This window comes from Lasioglossum baleicum, chromosome 11 (genome assembly GCF_051020765.1).
Source record: "Lasioglossum baleicum chromosome 11, iyLasBale1, whole genome shotgun sequence".
In the NCBI taxonomy this organism is placed as follows: Eukaryota; Metazoa; Arthropoda; class Insecta; order Hymenoptera; family Halictidae; genus Lasioglossum; species Lasioglossum baleicum.
Window position 1 is genome coordinate 12,031,965 of NC_134939.1, and position 23,247 is coordinate 12,055,211.

The following is a 23,247-nucleotide window of genomic DNA, read 5'->3' on the forward strand; positions in this document are numbered from 1 at the left end:
CGGACAGTCGGTCACTGCCACCCCTAACGCGCTCCTTGATCTTGCAGCCTGTTGTTTTTTATTTTGCACCCCGTGGTGAACGGGTCCGTCGACCAGTTTCCGGTGCTCTCGATCGTTTAATCAAATCTCGCCGAAGATTCGCAGACCTCGGACCTGGGAGACGCTACCAACGTGATTGTTAACCGTGCTGGGATTTTCGGAACTGCAGTGAACCCACGGCGCTACGTCTACTGGCTCGGACACCTTGGCCATCAGGTATTTTCATTGCTCTGGATAGCTTTTGATTGTCGCGGTGGACGCGCAGTGAGAAGTGCACGTGCTTGTGGTTTTGCGCGTTGATCGATTATGCTGATCGTAAGTCTGTTTTATGGGATAATCGGGAGAAAGGGTGGTTTATGGTCTCGGGAGAAACGTGATTATGGTAGCGAAATTGTAAAGATATAGAACCATGTGTTCGACCGTTGCTCGATCTTGTGAAACATACAGATTGACAACTGACGTGTTTGCAATTTATTTTAATTGAACCGAACCACGCTTTGGTTAAATTTTAGTGCAGCTCGATAAATTCTGCTCTTTCTTGTGGATAGATAACGATGTTGAAATGCGTTAAACTCTAAAGTGCAATATCATTGAATATCATCGAACGTTTTGGTTGTTGAGATAAGGGTTAAGATGCCTGTTGTGAAGATGTTCGATTTCGACAGTGGGGTAGGATTGACAAAAATCGGTGTCGGCTGCTTAGCGAGAGTATGGTCGGGGGTTGAACCGGTCCCGCGGGACACGAGGGTTGCATTCGCACACGGGGGATGGTCGCAAGAACAAGCAAACACCGTAAACTGTTTGTCCAGGGATTAGTCATGCATCGTTTTGGATTTAACTCGCGAAAGACCTTAAAAACAACAACCTGTTCCATTTAGGGGAATTAATAAGTCCGCCGCCTAGGGGCTCAGGTGATCCAGGGGAAAGCTCTGCGAGATCCTGTGTCCCCGGGAGGAGCAATTTCACGAGTTACTAAAGTTCGTCGGCATCCGAGTAATTTTTCGGATGGCTGGCCACGTACCGACTTTTCTTCGGAGGAAAGTTGGACCGGCGCGCGACGGGAAACTCTTTGCACATACCAATCGCGGCAATTAATAATGTATCAGATATACAACGAACCATCCACTGCATTCTGGCTAAATTAGTTTCTATCTTTAATAAAACCGCTACGACTTTTCAAAAGAGCGAGCCGTACAGACCAAACTGTGGATTATTATCAGGACTCTTGATATGCTCAAACAATGGTAAAGAAACAAATTTTGGACAATAGAACAAGCCACTCATTGTCTCTTGCTAAATTAATCGTCAAGCATTTCAGTGGAAAATGAACTGTGAATGAATTACTGAGACTCTTAACCTGTTAAATAATATTTCAGATGAAAGAATTCTTGATTAAAAATGAACGAAGTCTTAAATAATACAAGACAGATTCTTCTTGCGCGGATAGGAATTAAAGAGTAATGAAGCTTTTTACGTAAGAGATTTTTCAAGACCATCTCGAATGTTTAATTCTCGTGTGTCACGATTTAAATTTCGCTAACCAGCATTTAGATACCCATTCAGCTCTTTCTTTCTCTCTATCTATCTCTCTACGAAATTCCAAGGCTCAGCCTTTTAGCATGTACTAAAAAAAAAATTAATTTTTGAGTTAGAGTTTAATGAAGAACTGGGGATTGAAACGATTTAACCTCGCGTCTGTGAGACGCGCACTGTCTCCTTTATGCTTACAAGAGTTTACATTATCCTAAACAAGCTCTCAACCCCATTCGAGCACATCAAATGATGCTCTGGTAATCTCTTGAGAGCATTACGCGATATTAGAAGTTCCTCGTATTATGTTTCAAGAGACAGTCTCGCAAAATTTTTAATCAAACTAGCAAAACAAAGAAAAAAGTAATCCTGAAAAATGTGAAAGTAATGAAATCGTTATACACAGAGAAATTGTTCTATACAATTTAGTTCGAAACAGTCAATTAAAAAAACAACAATAGAATATTATAGATCGCAGGAGAGAATATTTCTAGCAAGTTCTTTGTCCAACTAATAATTCAATAAATACAATCGTGTAAGTGGGAATATGATCGAACAAGGGTTATGCTATATTTCACTTTAAAATAAAAGAAATAAAATGATCGTAGTACTGGAAACGGAAAGGGTCCAGCAGCGTTACCAGACTCCAATTACTCTGCCCGTGTATCCAATTATTAACTACCCTCGAAAAAGATCTCGGAAAGAACGAGAATCGCGAGGAAAATGCTATTGCAAAGAGAATAGAATCGACAAGTGGATGCAAAGAGGAATAAAGCATGAGCAGAAGGGCAAGAAGAACAGAAGTCGGGGATGTAGAGTCACCCCGGTTGGCGGGGGTTGCAGCAATGACGAAACAGAGAGGAAGAGAAAGAGGGAAAGGGCGAGAGAGATAGACGGAAAGAGAGAGAGACTAGTTATAATGGAAACGTAGAGATTTAACAACGTTACAATGAACGAACAAGCGTTCCCCTGGACCCCCGAGCCCCTAGTCGCCCCCACGAACCAAGGATCGCAGATTGAATTGTAAAATAACCGAGAGGGGAACAATATGCCTCGGTACAACATTGTGTTTGCATTTAAATAATCCGCGAGCCCGCGGGTACGCTTATCCTGGCGACTTCCCGCCTACCCTGCGCTGCATAGAACTTCCCCTGTGCCGTGTCCGTTTCTACAACCCCTTCTTCATCCCTGAAACGGAGAAACGTTGTCGAAACCGTTCTCCACAGGTCATTCTTATCTGAAACGTGTTATGGTAACTTTACGTCGCCACACTTCTCTCTGGACACACTGCCTTCTTCATGATTTTATCCAAAACACAGAATTGCACCGAATTCTTTCATTATGTACAGATTTATTATACATCTCGCCTAAGATGGCAATCTTACATCAAAAGAATTTTTAAACGATAGTGTAGCTGCACTGAATTCATGTCATTTTTCTACGAAGCATTTTATTTAAACGCTCTGACGAAGAGCAAGGTTCTCAATATAAATCCAATAGCAACGCACCCTTTACATTCAAGGTTGACGATTATATATAATTTTTAAAAGCAATTTTCAAAAATTTAATACGTTCATCAGAAAGGATTTTTCCAATTTCAGAGTATTATGAAAATGATAAAATATTTTTTCATTACCCCTTCCGTACGATGTTCCAATGTTTCACAATATAAAACACCTTTCGCATTCGAGATTAAATTTGACGACTAATTTTAATTTTTGAAAGCAACTTGCAAAGGTTAACATTTAATACGGTCATTAGAGAGAACATCTATACGTCCAGATTATTATAAAACTGACAAAAGATCCATTGGTACCTGGTCTCCACCAATTTCCAACATCTACGATGAAATTCTTTGCAAATACCCACCACCTACCTCCAAGAGAAAATCTACCACCACCGAACAGATCAATTAACTATACAAAATAGCCAGGTCCCATTGTCTCTCAGACTTCGAAGATCACCGGCACAGTCTCGCGAAAAGAACAATACCACCTTCTCCATCGGAATCGTCGGCCGATCGGCGTCGGTCTCAATGGCTTTGCTCAATTAGCTAATGCGTCCGGCGTAAGTAGACGAACAAACACCGCGCGACCATTAGTAGAACGTACGCGGCCGTTGATAGTTTGCACTAATTGTAAGTAGCGAGTAATTAATGCGGTCGGTTCTAGTCCAATCTGTCGAACCGCTGACCAGCGGGATACGGAAGAGGAAACAGAGGAAGAGAGACAGAGACAGACGAAGAGAAGGAGGAAGAGAGACAGAGGGTTAGTTTGTTGGATGGAAAAGGATGCTAACAGTTGTGGGTGGACAGTGGGAGGGTGGCAGGGTGGAAGGGTGGTAGAGGAAATGGTCGACGGAGGCTGTGGGGGTGGCTCGAAGGAGGGGGTTGTTCCGGCTCGGGTACCGGCATTGTTTCACGGTGGATGAGAATTTAATTTGCGCGACGAAGAGGGCGCTAGGAAGGGGCGGAAAGGGGGGGAGGAAGACAGAGAAAGAGAGACGGAGAGAGAGAGAGAGGGAGTAGGGGCGAAGGTGGAAGGTGGTTGGATGGGTGCTGCCTTGTTTAAGCGTGGGTGGGGGGGTGTCAAATTGAATTACCCCCTGGTTCCGGGTCCCCGGGGACGTTTGCTGGAGCGCTGCCGGTCTCTCTGTGTTTCTACATCAGAGCCACGCTCGCTTGTAGATGAGTTTTATCTGCGTACACCGTTGTACAAGCGCCCCCGTACAGGGCCGAGCGTTATACAGAGAGAGAGTATACCTTCATGGAGGCGTTTTCAATTAAAATCAACACCGAGGGTTGCCTCTCGGCCCCACCTCCCCTATCACCCTCTCTTTCTACCCCCCGAGAACCTATCGACCTCCTCTCTTTCTCTTTCTCTCTCTCTCTCTCTTTCTCTCTCTCGCTCCCTTTCTCTCCCCGTACCTGCGCAAAATCAGATCCGCTCCCGTTTTAGCGTTTTTCCCCCACCAGCAAAGTCTCTTTCTTTGTGCTTTTTATTTCGACGAGTTCTACCACCACCCACCCCCGAACCACCCCCACGCACCCCACACCAGCCGACGTTCCCTCATGAAAAATTCACAAACCGAATGAAATCTTCGCCGCGCGTTAAACTAATGGAAGCAGTCTGTAGCCCGTTGGCCCGCCGCTGCATTTATTGCTACCGCGTCTTCCATCAGGACAGAGAGACGACCGGTGTGTATAAGAGGATGAGGAACCCGACGCGACCCGGTCTACCTTTCCAACCGAGACTTTCTTACCGGCTTCTCTACCCACGAACGACGACGGCGACTTTCCAACCCCCGAGCGTCTTTTTCCTTTGCGAGGATCGACGCGATGAAAGCGGTACCCACGCTTCCTTGGACCTATCGATGGCCTACAACTCGAGGTTACCTTGTCAATAGCGAACGGAAATACCGCAGAATACTCTGGGAAATTTTTCTGTAACCATCCTAGAGACTGGGAATCTTTTTGCCGATTTTACTCGGTTGCGAACCGGCTATTTTATTTAATTGACGCGAAAGTGAGGCGGCTGCTCTGGAGATCGTCAATGAACTTCGTATAGATCTTTATGCAAAATAAAAATTGTCCAAACCAACTGTGAGCGATAAATGTATAAAATCTGCCTGATCATTATTTAAAAAAAAAAAACAAACAGATTACTTCGTTGCAAACGAAATGTATAAATAAAAATTGTGGGAATGACGAGAGGCGTGCAAAATAAGAGCTAACGAAAATTCGTAAAAGCGGGTGTTTAAACTATTTCGGCCAGTGGCTAAATTAAGCAAGTACTCTTCTCTGTGGCTGTGAAGTCTAAAAACGTTGGCTCTAATACAGACGACTAATTCTCCATTGAAAAAAAACAGCGAGAAGGAGCTGTCTGAAAACGAAGCAGCGGCAGGTTCTTTTAATTCCTAGGTTCGTTAAAGAGCCAGAATACGATGACTTTGCCAAATAGGGATTTAATCCCTACAGCGACTCTTTGAGTGTAATTAATTACCGGAGACAGTCACTGGCGACGATTAAAAATGGTCTTGCCGAGCAACTTAACCACACTTGAAAGCCATGCGTTTTCTGTACTCGCCGAGAGGAGCTGATCGCTATGGTTTCCCCGGATTCGGTCCGCGAATGCGATCCCGAATTAATTAACGAAAAGCACGAGCGCGATTCTACTGAAAGCGACTCGCGGCGACGTAACAATCGATAAAATGTAATAAATATTATTACAACGGGAGTAAGGACGGAATATTGTATCGGTTTTTTAAAAATTCATCGTCGGTTCGCGTTGTTGCCAGAGAAAAGTAGAATTGAAATCCGACGGATGTAATTTGAGAACTGTTCATTAGCGTGCTCTCCGGGAGAGACCCCGGAACGATAATTTATTAAACTGGCCCGATAAAATGCGTCGGGTCAAACGGATAGAAAAATTGATTGGTTGTTTGATTGTTTTTACAGAATGGACGGGCCGACGGTATTATCGATGCCGCCGATAACCGCGCCCCAAAAATCAGCACAATCGCCGCAGCCACAGTCGCATTCAAAATCCCATCAGGTATCGTATATCTCGCCGCATCGTAGAGTTCGATTCCATCGGTGTTCTACGTAAATAAATTTCGTTGTTCAAACAACATGAATTTATACTCGGCGAACACGAACGAAATCATTTTTATCGAACGGTGCCTTTAAAATATTCTATTACTCATTCACAACGTCACTCTTCGGTATAACGCTGTATTAAACGATCACAATAACAGTACTCTAGATTCAAAAATAAATTTACTTTTTTAATGAAAAAAAATAGACAAGTTTACAACTTAATCATCCCGAGTGACCAGATTACGAATCTTCGTTTTTTAAACTCTGGCAAATCGGATGAGAACAGGCACTCGGATGATCGGCAATCACAGTGGAACGGTTATCGAATATCGAACACTTGATGAAGAGCCGCGTTGCGATTCTAAACCCATAGGAGTTGCAGGTGGGCACGGTATCTCTCTACGGGATTCACATCGTCTCCCTTGTGATCGAGGGCCAGGAACGGCTCTGTTTGGCTCAGATTAGCAACACGTTGTTGAAACAGTTCAGCTACAACGAGATCCACAACCGGAGGGTTGCATTGGGCATCACTTGCGTCCAATGCACCCCGGTGCAGCTGGAGATTCTCCGACGGGCCGGCGCCATGCCGGTTTCATCGAGGAGATGCGGCATGATTACGCGAAGGGAAGCCGAGCGTCTCTGCAAATCATTTCTTGGCGACAATTCTCCGCCCAGGTTGGTCAAACTTCCTCAAACATATCCGCGGAAACATCGTTACTTACACACATACATCATATTGCACGGATCTTCGTGCGAAAGACAAATGCCTTGCAATTCTGACACAGTCGAACATCAAAACACACCACACGCTCGCAAAGAAAAGTCAAATTGCTCCACAAACTTCACCTTCGTTCAGAAAGTCGAATTTTAATTGCGAAGAACGTTTGTTCGAAGGCTGCCAGAGGACTTCGCGTTTTCGGTGCACCACGAATGCGGCTGGGGTTGCAGCGGTGCATTCCTACCGGCACGTTACAACAGTTCCCGGGCGAAATGTATCAAGTGCACCTGCTGCGGTCTGTTCTTCTCGCCGAACAAGTTCATCTTCCATTCGCACCCGATGGGACCGCCGAATAAATTCGTGCAGCCGGATGCAGCGAACTTCAACTCCTGGAGACGTCACATGAAGCTTTCCGGAAATCAACCTGACGAAGTGGTGCACGCGTGGGAGGACGTCAAGGCGATGTTCAACGGAGGAACCAGAAAACGATTACTGAGCAATCCTACATCGAGAGAGTCTCCGATTCCAGCGAAGAAGCCGAGGGTGCAGTCTCCGACTGGACAGATTCCGGCTCTTGTGCCGTCGCCAACGCTTCCCAGAGTGCCACCGTTCCCGGAACTGCCTCTGTCGTTGCCGAGGAGCTTGGTCATGGACTGTGTTTGGTACCAACATCAGGCTGCTGCCGTCGCCGCTGCCAAAACACCTGGCTATCCCTTTCAGCCCTATGCGCTGCCTTGGAGACGCCCCGTCCTCTTTCCTGGTGAGTCTTCTGATCATTCTTTTCGTGTTCTTTCTTATCTTCACAGAGATTCGGTCTGTACTTGTATGGTCACCTAGAATTATTCTAATTATAATCGAGTTCAATAATCAATTGGATACAAATTGATGAGTTTCGACGAGAATCGCGGAGCACAGTGACAGAAACAATAAAACGGCGGTAAAGCGATAAAACGGTGAGGGAACGTCGAGCTTGATATTCGTTTTTCTATCGAACAATATATTTTTTAATGTTTTAATGCATCCGCGTTCGCGAAGGTGCACGATGATTTTTCGAGCATGCGGGGCAATAGTCGGGCTAAGAGCAGCTACTTTATTTAATTGTCGAGCACAATAATCAGGGAAAATTGCGTCAAAATAAAGCGAGCCCCGGTGAATTTTAATGGGACGAGCGCGTCGCGTTTCCCATATATCACGAGCACAGATTACATCGAAGCAGCCGGAGCTCATTAGTATAATTACACGGAAAATGAGCCGGGGCGAAAATTACAATGAAAATTATTAATCGGGCCTCGGCCCAGCGACGAGCATACGCCAACAGTCTTTGATAATAATTATTAATACCCATCGGAGTATTCCGCGCGTCGCCGTCGCGTCGGCCGCGCGCCGCCGCGGTCGTGTATAACTATTTTAAATTACTTCAGAGGTTAGTATTAATCAATCGAAATTATTTTAACTAATAATAGGAGAAATCTCGCTGGCCGATCGGTCATTAATTCGCGGGGACCGCGTGCAAAAGTTATCCGCTATATCTGATGGTAACGCATTTTGACGATGAATGGACAAGCCTGGTTTAGAGGATTCGCTTAAACGTGACTCGCGGCAACCATCGCCATTTAATGTTCGCAGAGGATTACCAACAATTCCGCCGCATTCGATCCCTGATCCTTCGCCAATTTACAAATGCCTGGCATCACTCCTCGATACAATTAATAACAACAAATTTTTCGTTCGCCGGTTTCATAAAACGTTTCTGCTGGTTTTCGAAAGGTTAGAATACATTGTCTATGATTTTCCTGTAGTTTTTTCGAACGAGAAAACATTTTTCAAGTTAGGCGTTGACTTTGTTGTGATTTTGGCAGATGTTAAAATTTAGTGATTAATGTAAAATGTTTATTGGATGTCCAGGACCGTTACCACAGCCCATGAACGGCTCAAGTCCCACGGAACCACTGCTACCAACAGTGAATCCACCGTTACATCAATCCGCCTTTCGTCCAGTGATTCGTGGACCACCGATTGTGGAACCAATGGCTCAAGAACAACCAGCAGACACATCAGTGACGAACGATGACAATTCCGATGACGAGGTAGACATCGAGACGACCGAGGACGATCCGTTGACACCGTTGGCTACACAGAATCTTCATTCGGTACCGAAATCCTCCACCGGAAGCCACAGCGGCCACAATTCACCTCAGTGCTGGAGTCCTCCTCGAGAAACGGTGAGTGACTCCGTGTATCTACAAAATAATTCATATTCGAAACGAAATTAGAGATATTGATGATGATCGAAGATGTGACTACCGACGATCACCGGAACCCTTTCATTTCTTTGTAACTAAACGTTGTATCTTGTGCCGCTTTTGCCGAAGACATCTCTAGTTAACCGAGGAATGTGAGTAATCATTCATCTACTTTGACAGTACTTAACACCATCCATTTATTAATTATTACTTAATGCTCCGGGTGGAGTCAAGATGTGATCGAGAGCAGTTAAAAATTCTTTAGGGTTCCTCTAGTGGTTCGATTACGAAAATTCTTGGGTTGGTATACATCAGAATACTGAAATTATAGAGATGCTTACATGAGAATCGCGATTTAGTGGTACTCTTTATTCAAGTATATATTATAATTAGATTGTGGATCTTTATGCAAAAGAAAAAATGTTCACATTATTTGCAAGGCACAGGTGCCAAATAAAAAATTGTTTCATCATTTAATCATCTTATTAAATTGAAACTAATACACTGATGTCCTTAAATCTTTTTAATACGACCACTGCTTTAAATTGTGCGTAGTCATTTTTATCATAAGTGCATAAAATCCGCGGTCTAATTATAATGAAAATGGTACAAGATGTGAATAAATTCAATCTTGGTAGTTTTAATGCCCGGTGGGTTTAGTATTGAACATAATTTGATACTTGATAAAAAGTTGGATCGAATGAAAATGACATATTAATACTTTAAATGAGTTCGAGATGAATTGAACAGATTTTTCGAACTTTTAATGGTGCAATATTGACGAGGAAAAATCGAATCGAACGTAGAAAATTCGCAGATTGACCCAGGCTGGGAAACAATTCCCGAAAGTATGTCCCAGCGTTCTGATTAATTAATCGTCGGCCCATTAGCCCGGTGTTTAGACGCGTGACGGCATAATGTCTCCCGACGACGGCCACGTGGCCATTGTTGCGGCCCCATGCGATTCGAAGTTGCCAAAGGCTTGATCGCCTAACTGTCCATGGTTGTGCAAACACTTGCCACGATACGACCGTGTCCGAAAAATGTGTCAACTGTTGCCGAGCACGATTCTCGATTCAATTCTAATTAGAACGGCCACTTGAGCACGTGATCACGCAACGCGGGCTTCGAGGGTTGAAACACGCACTCCGATTATTATGATCTTAGGGCTCTCTCAGAGTATATCATACTGTACTTTCGATAAAAAGATTATTAATAATCTGATACTGTAAATAGATTCAGGATTTTAACGAGTCAGACTCGTGATAAAGACTTTAACAAAGTCTAACAAATATGAATGTTGTGCCTTTCTTTTTAGATGAAATAAAATTTGATTCGTTTGTAATCAATATTCAAGCATTAAAATAAATGTAGCCACACAAAAGATATAAATGTTCTTTTCTTTTCTACGACATTTTTAGGGACAAAGACGTTTTAATCACTGTGACAAGAAAACGTTACGGCCAGAGGTTAGCGCAAAATCAATCTGATTTTCTTTACATAATATACAAAATGGTTGTCACACATTTGTGACGCTCGTAACGAATGTGTTGAAGGCTCTTTAGAGCACTTCGTGGTACATCGACCGAGAAAAATTGAATCAAATTATACAGTTTATCATCGCAACAATATTGCACGATCTATCTGTTTGAATGATCGCTGAGAACGTGCTGGAGAAAAAAAAGTAATACATTAAAGCATAACTAGGTTGGTCATCCTTAATCATTGAGTGGTAAATAAAGCTGTATAGCTCCGGTATCGTTTAATAACGGAGTATATTCGTGTTTGATAGAAAGCAGCGACGTTCGAGACAGCCCTAACCCTCCTATGGACGTTCATAGAAATAACTTTGGGTCACACGATACCGGGCAAACAGTTTTACTTCGAGTTAATCGAATTAAACTGTGCCCTGGCAATCCACTGTAATAGAACGCTCGCTCCGCGGTGCTTGTACGCCTCGCTTCACTAAAAATATATTTCTCGATGGAAATATCGAACGGGAGCCTCCGTTTCGCTTCAATTCCGCAATGTTGATGGAAATGCGGGAACAGTTTCTACGCAATCCCGAAATCATTGGTCCTGCAAACCAACAATTGTCTTGTGATTAATAGAGTTTACATAAAAATTTTATCGAATAAAATCAGCGTTGTCCACAGAAAAATGTCTAATTTCTTGATTCGGGAGCGTTCGAACTCGGAATCAGTTTGAAACGTGACGATTTGAACCCCTTGAACGTATCAGGGACGGTAGCCAATATTAATGACCGTCGGTCAAAGCAATCGCGAGGCAAGTAACAGAGAACGAGAGAGGGAGAGGAAAAGGGGAAGAGAGAGATGGCTAGAGGCAAGAAACAGGGGAGCAAGGGTGGTCAGAGGACACAAAGGGGTGAGAACTCATGCCACGTAACACTACTCGACGTCCCTAGAATTTGCTCTGCGGTCTGACTGCTCGTGCAGCTGCCCCCCGTCAATTGCGATAATTATTGTGCCAGTAAATACTCGGTAACCGTACGAACTAACGGGCTCGCGCCCGATCGACTAGATGTAATATACTCATAGTGTGGATACACTTATGCCCGGCGATATAATTAAATGAACGACCGCCGTGTTGTTTTGACGTCCGTTGCGTCACGCGTCCCTACTGGTCGGACGTGTATCGAATCGTGCTCCGACATTAATTATTATTTCCTCTATTCGAAATGGCCCAATTCATCGATGTTCGGAATCGGCAGGGCCGGCACGTTGTTATGACACAGGGTACGGCATAAACAGCGAAATCAAAATACAATTTGAACCATTCAATAATTAAAAAACCAAGCAAGATGACGCACGAGGAGAATAAAAGATAAACTTTTTCAATTACATTCTGGACATTACTCTTAATTCTCTGGATGAACGCTTCTGGAATCCCATAGGAGAAATTTTCAGTTCTTATATGACATTTTAAACCTCAAGGATATAGATGACAGAACGCTAGAAAATTATTGTACCAGTTCTCCAGTCAATACTTTCAGTCTAATTAACGAATTTGCTAAAGTTAATGTTATAAGGGCAAAACCGTAGGCCACAGGTTGATAGTTGATATCATTATGTTAAAGCAGTTTATATTTTCAAAATAAAAATAGGACAGAAGGGTGGTTTGAAGAAAAACCATTTAAGGGGCGGCATTTCGACGTTACGTCCTCAATATTAAATAATAAAGTGACACAACCCTGTCATCACCTCATCATCTCACATAAAAATGATCAATACCGCAGTTTCATCGACACAGTTCCTCCGCGAAGGTCGCGCAAACTTATAAGAGCAATTTCCTCCGCCGAAAGGCGTACAATTAGCGATAATTATCCGTAAGAGGTAAATGAGGGGTTCGTAAAAAAGGAGGAAAGGGGCTGGTGGGGGTAGGACAGGAAAAAAAGAGGGGAACGGGACGATAGGCCAGGATAAGCCATCCGAATTGCCAGACAGCTTTTCAATTCCCCCTCGTTGGTGAACGTGTCGAGTGGGGCAGATCCGTGCTTTGTGAAGAGACTCGCCAAAATCTCTCTCTGTCTTTCTCCTTCTGTCGTTTGTGTGCGGGTAACATGTCGCCCGGGATAGATCCGTGACAAAAGTACACGTACAAGAGGAAGCGGAAACCCGGTTACTGCATCCCTGCTCGCGCAAGTGTATTGCGGTAACTAAGTAATCCCCGAACGTTATTTGCAGTTATTTCTCGCTTCGTCAGGTCGGGTCCTCTTCGGAAAGGAACCCCAGGTAAACCGGTGTTTTCATTTTCACGGCGTCCAAGACTCCTTTTCCCGATCTCGAGCGAAATCCGCTCGGCGACGCTGCCCCCTGCACAAACGTAATATTTAGCGGAAACTGCAAAACACGGACAAAGAAATAGATCATCTCCCGACAACGGGAATGCTTGTTCGAACGCTGCTAAAAACGCTGGACGTAGTTGTGTGAACGATGGGAAAAAGAATAAATTTAATTCGTCCCTTAATCATTTTAATAAATTGTAAAAGTAATAAACTGAGAATAGTAGGTAGATGTTCCTAAGTAACTCTTAATCTCTTCGTATTGTTTTAAAATGTACCTGCTTGTCGTCCGCAACGTCCGCCATCTTGGTTCTCTCCGGATAGAAGAAACCGTGTCGTCGATAAAAGCGAAAGGCTACGACGGAAAGCGTTTGATGTATTCGAACTTGCCCCGAAATAAGGATCAGGCGATTATCGTTTTGTAATGCCGGTCTGGTCAATTAAGATCCTTTTGACCGATCGTGATTAACGAACATCCGGCACAGCGTCAGTTTCGCCGCGCGCCTCGGGTTTCCGTTTAGAGGAGCAGAGCACGGAAGACACTCTCTAGCGGACCTCTTCTTCCGTCCCCATCCATTTAAATGCAATTAAACGCCGTCACGTAGAAGAGGAACGGGGACCGGGGAACGTTTAAATCAAACTCCTGGCTCTGGGTTTAGTTAGTTTCGACCGCAACTTTTAATTGCGCTTCGACCGTCTGGAGAGCCATTAGATTTTCGAAGGGGCCACCGTTAAACTTCTTTTATGCAGCCGTTCTTCTTGCCGCGGCGATTCTTACGGCGGAATTTTAAACAGGCCCATTAATCTGCCATTGGGAACCATTACTGTTCCATCTCCATTATTGCTATAACCTGTACAATTGATAAAACAACTCGATCTTTAAACTGGTTCTCTCTAAAAAATTATTGAATTATCAAAAATCGATCGGTTACGATTCTAAAATTTTTCTTATTCCGTAATAAATGGTGTTTAACGTTGAGTATTTCAGTGCCGAAAAATGACGGACTCCAGTCGGTCTCCAGGCCAAAGAAGCCTGACATTTAGCGTTCTATCTCGCACGGTCATTAATTAAGGAGATCCAGTTGGCATTTTTAAGCACCGTTAAAGTTTCTCCCCGTGCCATCGGGAAATGCCAGCAGTTGACCTTATACCCATCGAGCCCTTCGGGACTCTGTGATTAAATCGACTGATATATCGCGCGATTGTGCCGCCATGTTTGAAAAAAGTTAACCCGGTAACATTTCAACCCTTCAAAGTTTCCTCTTGAAATATTACGTCGACCTCGTTCGAAGTGAAAGTCAAAATTCAACGTGGAAGTGAACGGTTTCGGCGACGACCAGAAGGAAAATTTGAACTCTGTCACTCGACAAAATGTCTGGGAACCTAGTATGTTCGAATGTGATGAAAAATCGCGATATAAACGAAACGTTCGCCGATCACCGTCAACATTATTCTCTCTCAGTTGCCGTCCGGAACTTGTGAAATAAATTTTCCGTAAACCCTCTTATTCAGACAGCTGTACTGTGAACACAGTAGCGGAGCTAACGAGTTTCATCCCCGATGCACCGAAATTTCGACGCCTTTTCATCGACGCGGCTCCATTTATTTTTCGGAGGTGATCAATGCGTCGATTGCCGTTTTTCGCGTGCCCCGCGCCTCGAATCGCGCGATTTCGAATTGATTGGAGCCTAGTGGAATGGAAAATTAGGGGACGCGCGTGAGAGTGTGTGCTTGCGTGTATGTTTCAGTTGTACCGGAAGTGAAAAAATTGTTGAACATCCGCGACGGTGTTTGAAATTTTAAATACCCGCCGCCATGGCGACCTGGCTTATCTACCGGAGGATATTTTAACCACCGACTAAGGAACGAAGGATTAAGCGTGTTCTTTCATCTTTCTCTCCCGGTGCGATTTCGCAAAATTTTCTTCGGTGGACTGTCGAGAAAATTAATTCGAACAAACGACGACTAAGGAACGAAGGATTAAGCGTGTTCTTTCATCTTTCCCTCCCGGTGCGATTTCGCAAAATTTTCTTCGGTGGACTGTCGAGAAAATTAATTCGAACAAACGACGATTTGAATCGTGTAATATTCTTGTTAGTGTGAATTGTGAGCGACACGAAGGTTGAAATTTCGTGAAAATATTTTGAAAGGTCAGAGGGAAGGAGGAAAAGAGGGAGGATGAACAGAGGAGGGAAAACGGAGAATGGAAGTCGGGTTGAATTCGAGATTGCTGGGCGGAGCTGGTCCGAGCTGACGATTATAATTAAATCAACAGTCACCGCCCACACTTCCATAGCGAGGCGAAGATTCGCGATGATATACTTCCCTGCGGACTCGATTTGATAGTCGATATACTCAAAGACAGCGTAACTTTACAGGAAATCTGAATGAAAAATAATGTGGAGGGTGTAAAATCGATAACAATCTTTTTCTAATAATCGATCAGGACACTTTGGGGAGCTTAAATTCGGGAAGATTTCAATTGTTATTGAAACAGGAGCAACAGGAGGGGAAGGTAAATTCACGCCCGAGCGAGCCCTCGAATAAAGCTGACATTATAGACAGCATAATCAATTTCCCTGGCATAATTCCGCACCGCAGTATGAATTTGGTCAAGATCGGTCGGCCGGAAGCGATTCGACTAACACGATTTTGCGTACTAACTTTGCACTCGACGAGTAGCTCGCACACCCAATCCGAACTTGCACAAATCTGGCTTACACCCCATTATTTTGACCCTGGTGTCTACGAAATTGCTCTCGCCTTCGTTAATCTGTACAATTCTTCTGAATCACCATAGAAATATCTATGAATATCAAACAGTTCTTCTAAACAATTATAATAAAATTCTGTTGATTTTGTCTTTAAGCCATCAGAGGTTTAAGATCTAATTAATTATAAGTAGAGACTACGGATTGTGTGGATTAAATAAACCTTGGTCTGCCGCAATTTTTATAAAACATTACAAACCAGACAGCCCCAGCGCTGCTTTCTGCTAGTGTCAATAGCTCGCCATCTGACGAAGGCAAGCTTAAATGAATAATTGCTCGACAGCAATAAATTAACCCTCAACCCCACAGAAGCAGGTTCAAGAAGAAAAGAGGAGTATCGGTAGGGAAACCACAGTCGATCAAAATTTAATCGACGTGGAACAAAGAGTTGTGTTCCCATGTATCTTTCCGGGGTTGCTGTTGAATCCGTGGAATGGGGGTTGGAGCGAGAGGAAGAAAAAGTACGCGTCCACCGTGAAACATATCCATAATGGTCGGAACTTTTGCCGTTTCAGTAAAATCCATCGTGTACAGGAACGAACGAACGAACGAACGAACGAACGAACGAATCAGTTCCGCAGAGGGTGGAGGTATAGCGACCGGAGGGGGATGTTGGCGCACGCTACGATTGTTTCTCCGTAATCCTTTATTGGATCAACGGGGCTGAAACAATTGAGCGAGCCATAATGCGAGGATGGGCTGGCTGGTACAGAGGCAGACGAGCGTGTCGGGTTTTCGATCTGGCGATGCTGCCGCTGCCTGTGCTGGCCTGTGTGCAGGTCCTCGCCAACCTGGAAAACGCCACCCCCGCAACCCCTGGAGGGGTGAGGATAGAGAGGAGATAGAGGAACGCGGCAGGGATAGATAAGCGAGGCCAGGGCTCCGATGATGGGGGCGGGAAAGGATTTCTACCTACTTTGCCGGGTGAACGGAGTTACAAATGGGAGAACGCGGAACTCATCCGCAAGTGGAGATCTTCAACCCCCCTCCCCTCTGTGTACTGCAACTTTTTCATCCCTCGGACCCCTGTGCTTATTTATCTGTTTACCGGACGCTTTTTACACTTCGAGTTCTTGGTCATGCTGGACCTAATGTGGGCTGTTTCGCCGGAGGTCTTTAGGGCATGTTCATCCCCGTGTTGCTAAGATCTTTATCTCTCTGAATGCAAATGATTGCTGATTTTTGTCTCCTTTTGTGTTGGAGACATTTTGCGTTTTGTTACTTAGGAAGATTTCTTGAAACAGTCTAGAAAGATATTCATCCCCTGTACTATCTCTTCTTCAACCCTTTGAATTTTATTTATAACTGTTACACACTGTTAGACATTGTTATAGAATGATATAACGTACGTTCGTTAAATTGTTGATTCACGTATTTCGCTTATCAATTCTCCGATTTTCTTCAATTTCCGTGGGATCGTCTGCTTTCGCTATTTCCGAGCAAATGACGTCACGTACCGGCAATACAATAACTGGATGATCAGCTAAGATTCGTGGTGTGGATTTTCGCGATCGTTTTCTATCTCCTGTGTGTCCCCCCATCCTCCCCGTTTCTCTAGCCGAGGATCTATCTTTCGGACGATTTACCCACGGGAGCAACACGCGAGACGACGTCCAAAAAACATCTACGATTTGTTGCTTCTACGAGGCGCACGTTTAGATGCTACTTCTCCGGGATAAGACCGAGTTATTTATCTTTCGTTTGTACGTGGCTTGTGTCTCGGAGGAGTCTTCACTCGATATCTGCAGGATAATTGAACCTTATAAATCATCCCTTATTCCTCCCGTTAGTCGAGGAAATTCCAAATCCACTTTTTGATTTCCTTACCTACATACATTAATTTTTCATCCAAATATTATTGTGTAATAGCTACATCTAATTAAAATAAAACAATAAAATCAAGCTGGAAGCTTGTATTCTTTAATTACCATTTTGTCGAAGATGAGTATGTGTCTGGTGATTTATGGACGGGAGTGTACGTTATAAAAAGAACATATAGTGTACAACAAAGGACATAAAACACTGAACCAAAAATCGATACTGTTTGGACAATAAAACGCTATGAGCACGAAGGGTTGTCGAAAAGGATGATAGCTGCGACGTTAATTCTCATTAGTTCTGAAGCATACGGAGCAAAGATACACAGCTCACCGTGTCCAATCGATCCGTCAGGAGGAGCGAATTCACCGCTAGGATCATGCTCACAATGCGTCGAGGTTGCATGGATATTATCAGCAACATATGTGACGATCGTAAGGATGTCTATCGGGGTATCTTTCTCCATCGAACACCTGCTCGATGCCGAATACATTCTCAAACCGTGCGATTCTATCTGGTGCTCGATGCTGCCAGCCGACGTTGACTTCCATAATTTATAAACCCTTCTTTTCTACGAATAAATAAAATGTTGCTGCATTTTTTAACACGACTGTTGCGCAACTTGTGGTATTTTACCGCAGATTGATCAATCACGAACATTCATTTCGTACAGTAAACTAGATGTTGGAATATATTACTGTTTATAACAAGTTAATTGTGTACACTGCTATTCATTCGTTGATTGCACAAAGTCTCAGCAGAATTGTAACAACAATAAAACTTCAACGTACAGAAAATACTGTTCAAAATTCTAATCCGTTGGAGCAACAATTTCCAAAATAATGTTCTACGTCAATAAAGATAATGAATGTTTTCTTTGAAACGTACACGGTCATTTCCGGCGTAGCACCTAAATACCACTAGCATAATGCCGTCGTATCACGCGAGTACACAACACACGTACTAATATTTGCTCCCATTTATTCGATTGAAAACTCAAATATTCCAGTTCCTCTCGAAGGAAAATTAAGGCCGGAGACTGTTCATTCCGCCGACGCTTCCACAGCTACGTCCATGGCGGACATTAACACCGACATATACCTAGAGCGTCGTTAACAGCGGTGACCAATCTCTCGCGGGTAACAAAGTAAATGTAATCGGCGTAGCTTTTGTACAGCGTTACGTGACAATATAATCATAGTAGCTGCCTGGGATGAATATTTCATTTGCGGCGGCAGGAAGCGTCACGCTCGGCAATCGGCTTTGCCAGGCCACTTCGAGAACACCGGTATCTCGAATCGTGCATCTCGAATGGCGATTCCATCGACATTGTCCCAGCAGCGACGCTCAAGGATAGAAATTACTTTCGATCAACAATTGCCGGTGTTAAATCGCTTTCCCGAATGAGAAAAACGCGGCCGTAACGTATTACGTTCAGTAATAGCTCGCATTTTCATACTGGAATGTCTGCTTTTAAACGATCATGCTCGCGCCATTTTGTTCTGTCGACTCTGTCCGAGAACGTCTCTTTAATGCGTACACTATTACTTTTTTCTTACTATAGATTATTATATAGGTTAATGCTGAAGTTGATGTGTTAGTATTCTAAATTTGGATAAAACGGAGAAATAAATGATACTGTATAGGGTGCCCGACTGAACCACGTTAAAAATGCATCCTCGCGTGCCGTTCCCCCGACAATTTTTACTTTTCGCGAGCCGCTCGTCACGAAAGCCTGGACGAACGGTGATTTTTAAATAACATCCGTCACGCGTCACTTTCAGGGAATTGATTTAATCGGTGGATCTTATCAGAGAGATCGATGGGTCGGGGAAAGACAACCCGAGTCGAGCAAGCAATTCATTTAAGCACGTTATTGCCCTGAAATAATATCACATGATGCTTCGTAGCACGTTTTAATTACTTGATTTTTCGAAATGTTTTTCAATAACTTTTTTAGTGGGGAATTGTAAGTTCCAATAACTTTTTAACTGGGAATTATTCTTCCAGGATATCGCCGAGGGTTGAAAGCGAATTCCTATTGACTTCCGTGATGGTGAATAATTTATGGGAATCGATCGGCGCGTAGCCGAGGGATTAAATTAATTTAAGTAATTTCACGATTGCTATCGGGCGGGAACATTAAATAAGGCGCCCCACTGTCCTCCCACAGGTGCCCCGCGTTTAGATTGTAGATTGCCATGCCAAGCAATACCGACACGACGTTGGTCACAACACATCGGCAGGATTGTGGCCATCGTTGCATAACTGAGTGGTTATTCAGGATGATTGGATGGTCGTCCATTTTACCGGGTCTTGCTCGTTTAGTCATTAGCTGGAGGAAGTTGTGGCGAGATCGGAACGAAAGTACAGCAAGATCGTTTCGAACATGATGAACAACATTTCGAACAAATTTGTCTATTTATATTTCTCAAAAGAAAAAGATAGAGAATAATCCAGCCTCCATCTTCTTCCACAAGGGTAGTTTCAGGTTCTCGCAATGATCAGTCCGCTGCGAACAGTACAAAAATAACACTGATCAACAAATTTCAACTTTTTATGTCTCCTAATTACTGTTGGGTGGTTCTTATAGAGTTTTTGCGCTGATTCCCTTAATTTTTCTCCTAGATGCACAGTTTTTGAGAAACATGACTTTGAAAAGAAAACACATTTTTCAACTTTAAACAAATATTGCGATGTTATTATAAAAGATATTGAATTGTTCTTTACAGCAAAAGATTCTGTAGACTTTCCCGAATACAGTGATATCCAATATTAATACAATATGATTGTTTAGACATGTTTAAACAATGTTGGAACAATGTCTTTCTTTTTGGTGTTGGACAGATTAAATATACCAGAGTCAGTTTACCAGTGTATTGACAATTTTTTAATCATTCAATGACTGCATACTGAACGGAAAAACACGATCTGTTGCAGGAACGAGAAGCTGAAAAGATTGCAGAGGAAGCGGCGGCCATGCGCGATGTCAAACCCGAAATTCAATCCGAGAGAAGTCCTGAGAACTGGCAGGGAAACAATTTTTATCGACATCTGAGCGCAGTGAAGGGTAATGCATAATTCTATTACTGTGCAAGGTTAATTATGGAAAGCGGCAGAATTATATATTCGTATTTTGAATATCGTCATTTCCACGGATGATGGGCCTACTTTATCTGGAATTAACAATCGCCGTCGTGAAACTATTTAACTTTTTTACTGTAATTAAATGAACGCAGTATAGCTATGCGAAATGGGCGATAGCAAACCAGGATAAACAGGATGACAGTTTGGCGAACGTTCGATCGGGGTGTTTTGTCAAAATTTTGCCGGAAATAATTACCATACGAACCGCAATGGAAATGGTAAACGTCGCTTAGTTAGCGGTTAATTCCCCGGCATTTCTGACCATGCCGGCCTAATATTAGTAATTAGTAATTAGCGTGGCACGAGCGGTTCACGGGGAGATCGGAGTTTCAATTAATTGGAGTAATTAGTCGCGACCGGAGTGTTAACTGAAAACGGAGGGTTGCCTTGATATCAGACAGAGGGGGTGGGTCTTAGAGCTTGTAATAATGCGAAAAGGGGTTGCGGATGGACTCCTCACTGTGAGGAGGCGTGATTCTACGCGACGCTTGCGCGTTTCTGCAACATGGAATTCGCGAATGGTCTAACCTAAACGCAACCCCTTTCATGTTGCACCTCCTTTGATCCCGGTTCCCGTTTATTCGATCGCGATACACGTGCATTACATGTTCCATAATTAATGCGAAAATTGCACGAAAACTGTATTTATAAAATGAGTTAGAATAATCTCAATCAAGACTGGCGAAGATATTCGTTTTATTGGAAAAGTGCATCTAAATTGCTTAGAAAAATCTTGAATTTTTTCTGGGGATCATCAGCTCACCCACCGAGCCAATTATAATCGTTAACTGTGCATCGAAATCATTTCATTTTCCGGGCAGAAAGATACCGCGGTGCCCACTCGAAAAATCGATGACGACTCTCCTTTAATCATCGCGAATCCACCGGTGCCCGCTAATCTTTTTGTTCATTTCGTTCGCCGGTCCATTACTCATCCAATTTAAATGAACAAACGGGACGGTTTTTGCGAAATTTGTTTGTCTCGCGACCGAACGGGGCCGGGGGAATTTTGTTAATTTCCAACAATGATGATTGCAGGAAACGAGCCGACGGATAGAACGGGAACTGATTGTTCGGCCTGCCATTCACGCGGAATATTTTACGGGCAGATTAACAGTCCGTCTGTGTCCGCTATCGTCGCGGTCGAATATCGCAGAGAAAGAGGGAGGAAGAGAGAGAGAGACCACGAAAACATTGAGAAACTGCGGGAGAACGACGACGCTAGAGAACCGAATTCGGAAAGACATCGTAGCGACGATTATTGCTAAGACGTTCAGGTAAAGATCTCGTGTCGCGTGAGTGCGGACCCACTGCAATTACAATGCTGATAATCATCGGTTCAGTCGTTCAATTTATTTTTATGGACATGCAGGTACTGTAGTTACAATGCCGACATCATTGTTCGAGTCGTTGAATTGATCTTTATCTCGGAATTCGTCTGACAAATAACAAAATATAGATCCAACGTTCATTTGAAAACCCATAAATCCGAGATTGTTCGCGCGTGCAGATCGCAGAGATCGCGCATTCACGCGCCACGATCTAGAGCACTGTAAAATAAGAAGGTTGAACCGGGCGACGAAATTTCCGTTTGATCGACAGTTCGGTTTAACGAAAGGAAAACGTTCGACTCCGGATTTTCGTGTCGAACTCGCGTAAACATCCGCAGTCTATTAATGCGAGATTACAGCTCGAGTGGTTCGGGCACTCGAACCGAACGATAAATATTTCCGCTGGTGTAATTATTCGACAGGTAAACGCGCGAATAATTATTTTGCGAGCGTCGCGCGCGTTTTCGAGTTTTCGGCTACGGTCGAAATCAGAGGGGTAAGCGAGAGGGGGGTGTAGAGAAACGAAAATTGTAATCGCTATATTTAATGCACCGAGGGGCGCAACGCTGCTTGAAATTGGTTCCCCCGTGAGCCGATATACCGTGCAATATACTCTTTACGATTATTATCCTCTTGAGCGAACGGCTGCGCAACTAGCTGCAGCATCCTCCGACGGGTAAGGATCTCGAGGAGAGCATCCGACGACGTCTCGAGGCGATATCGTTTATGCCGGTTCTGCTTTTCTTCGCCGTCGAGAACTTTTGCGTTTCGACGACGATCGAAAACCCCGGGAATAGCCGAGTTTGTCCGAGGAAAACTTCCGCTTTTCAAACGTAGAGACCGGTGTGTATAAGCACTGCTGTAAGAAAACGCCGTGTAGATCGTCGCCAGCACTCAAATCTAACAAGTAGTTCACAAGCATGCGGAAACACTATGTGTAACTCAATTAACAATAAAAGATCTTGATCACTGGTGTACCCTTAGTCATTTTCTTGACTCTCATTTATACGCTCCCTGCGGCCTTTCTTAACCTTTCAGTGCCATTTTGCAATCCATCTACATCAATAATCATTTTCTACATCAAAGGAAGCTCTGTTGTCTCACTCATAGCTAAGATTTGCCTCTGTTCGTGCGTTCAGGGGTGGAGAAAGAAATATGCGACTGGATTTCGATGAATGCAAATCGATCGTAGATTGTCCAAAGGAAACAAATCTCTTTCAATTACTGCGGAAACTAGTGTACAGCAGAATG

General features: G+C 43.6%; 1 protein-coding gene across 1 annotated transcript; it reads left to right on the forward strand.

Moving 5' to 3' along the window:
- Fuss (SKI family transcriptional corepressor fussel) lies at positions 1-22,973 on the forward strand. The gene is made up of 7 exons (XM_076434004.1): positions 1-255; positions 6,026-6,122; positions 6,540-6,841; positions 7,061-7,644; positions 8,790-9,106; positions 20,459-20,588; positions 21,704-22,973. Exons 2-7 carry the CDS (start codon positions 6,027-6,029, stop codon positions 21,931-21,933), a joined length of 1,659 nt encoding a protein of 552 aa, XP_076290119.1. The 5' UTR covers positions 1-255; position 6,026; the 3' UTR covers positions 21,934-22,973.
- Positions 22,974-23,247: the final 274 nt, after the last annotated feature.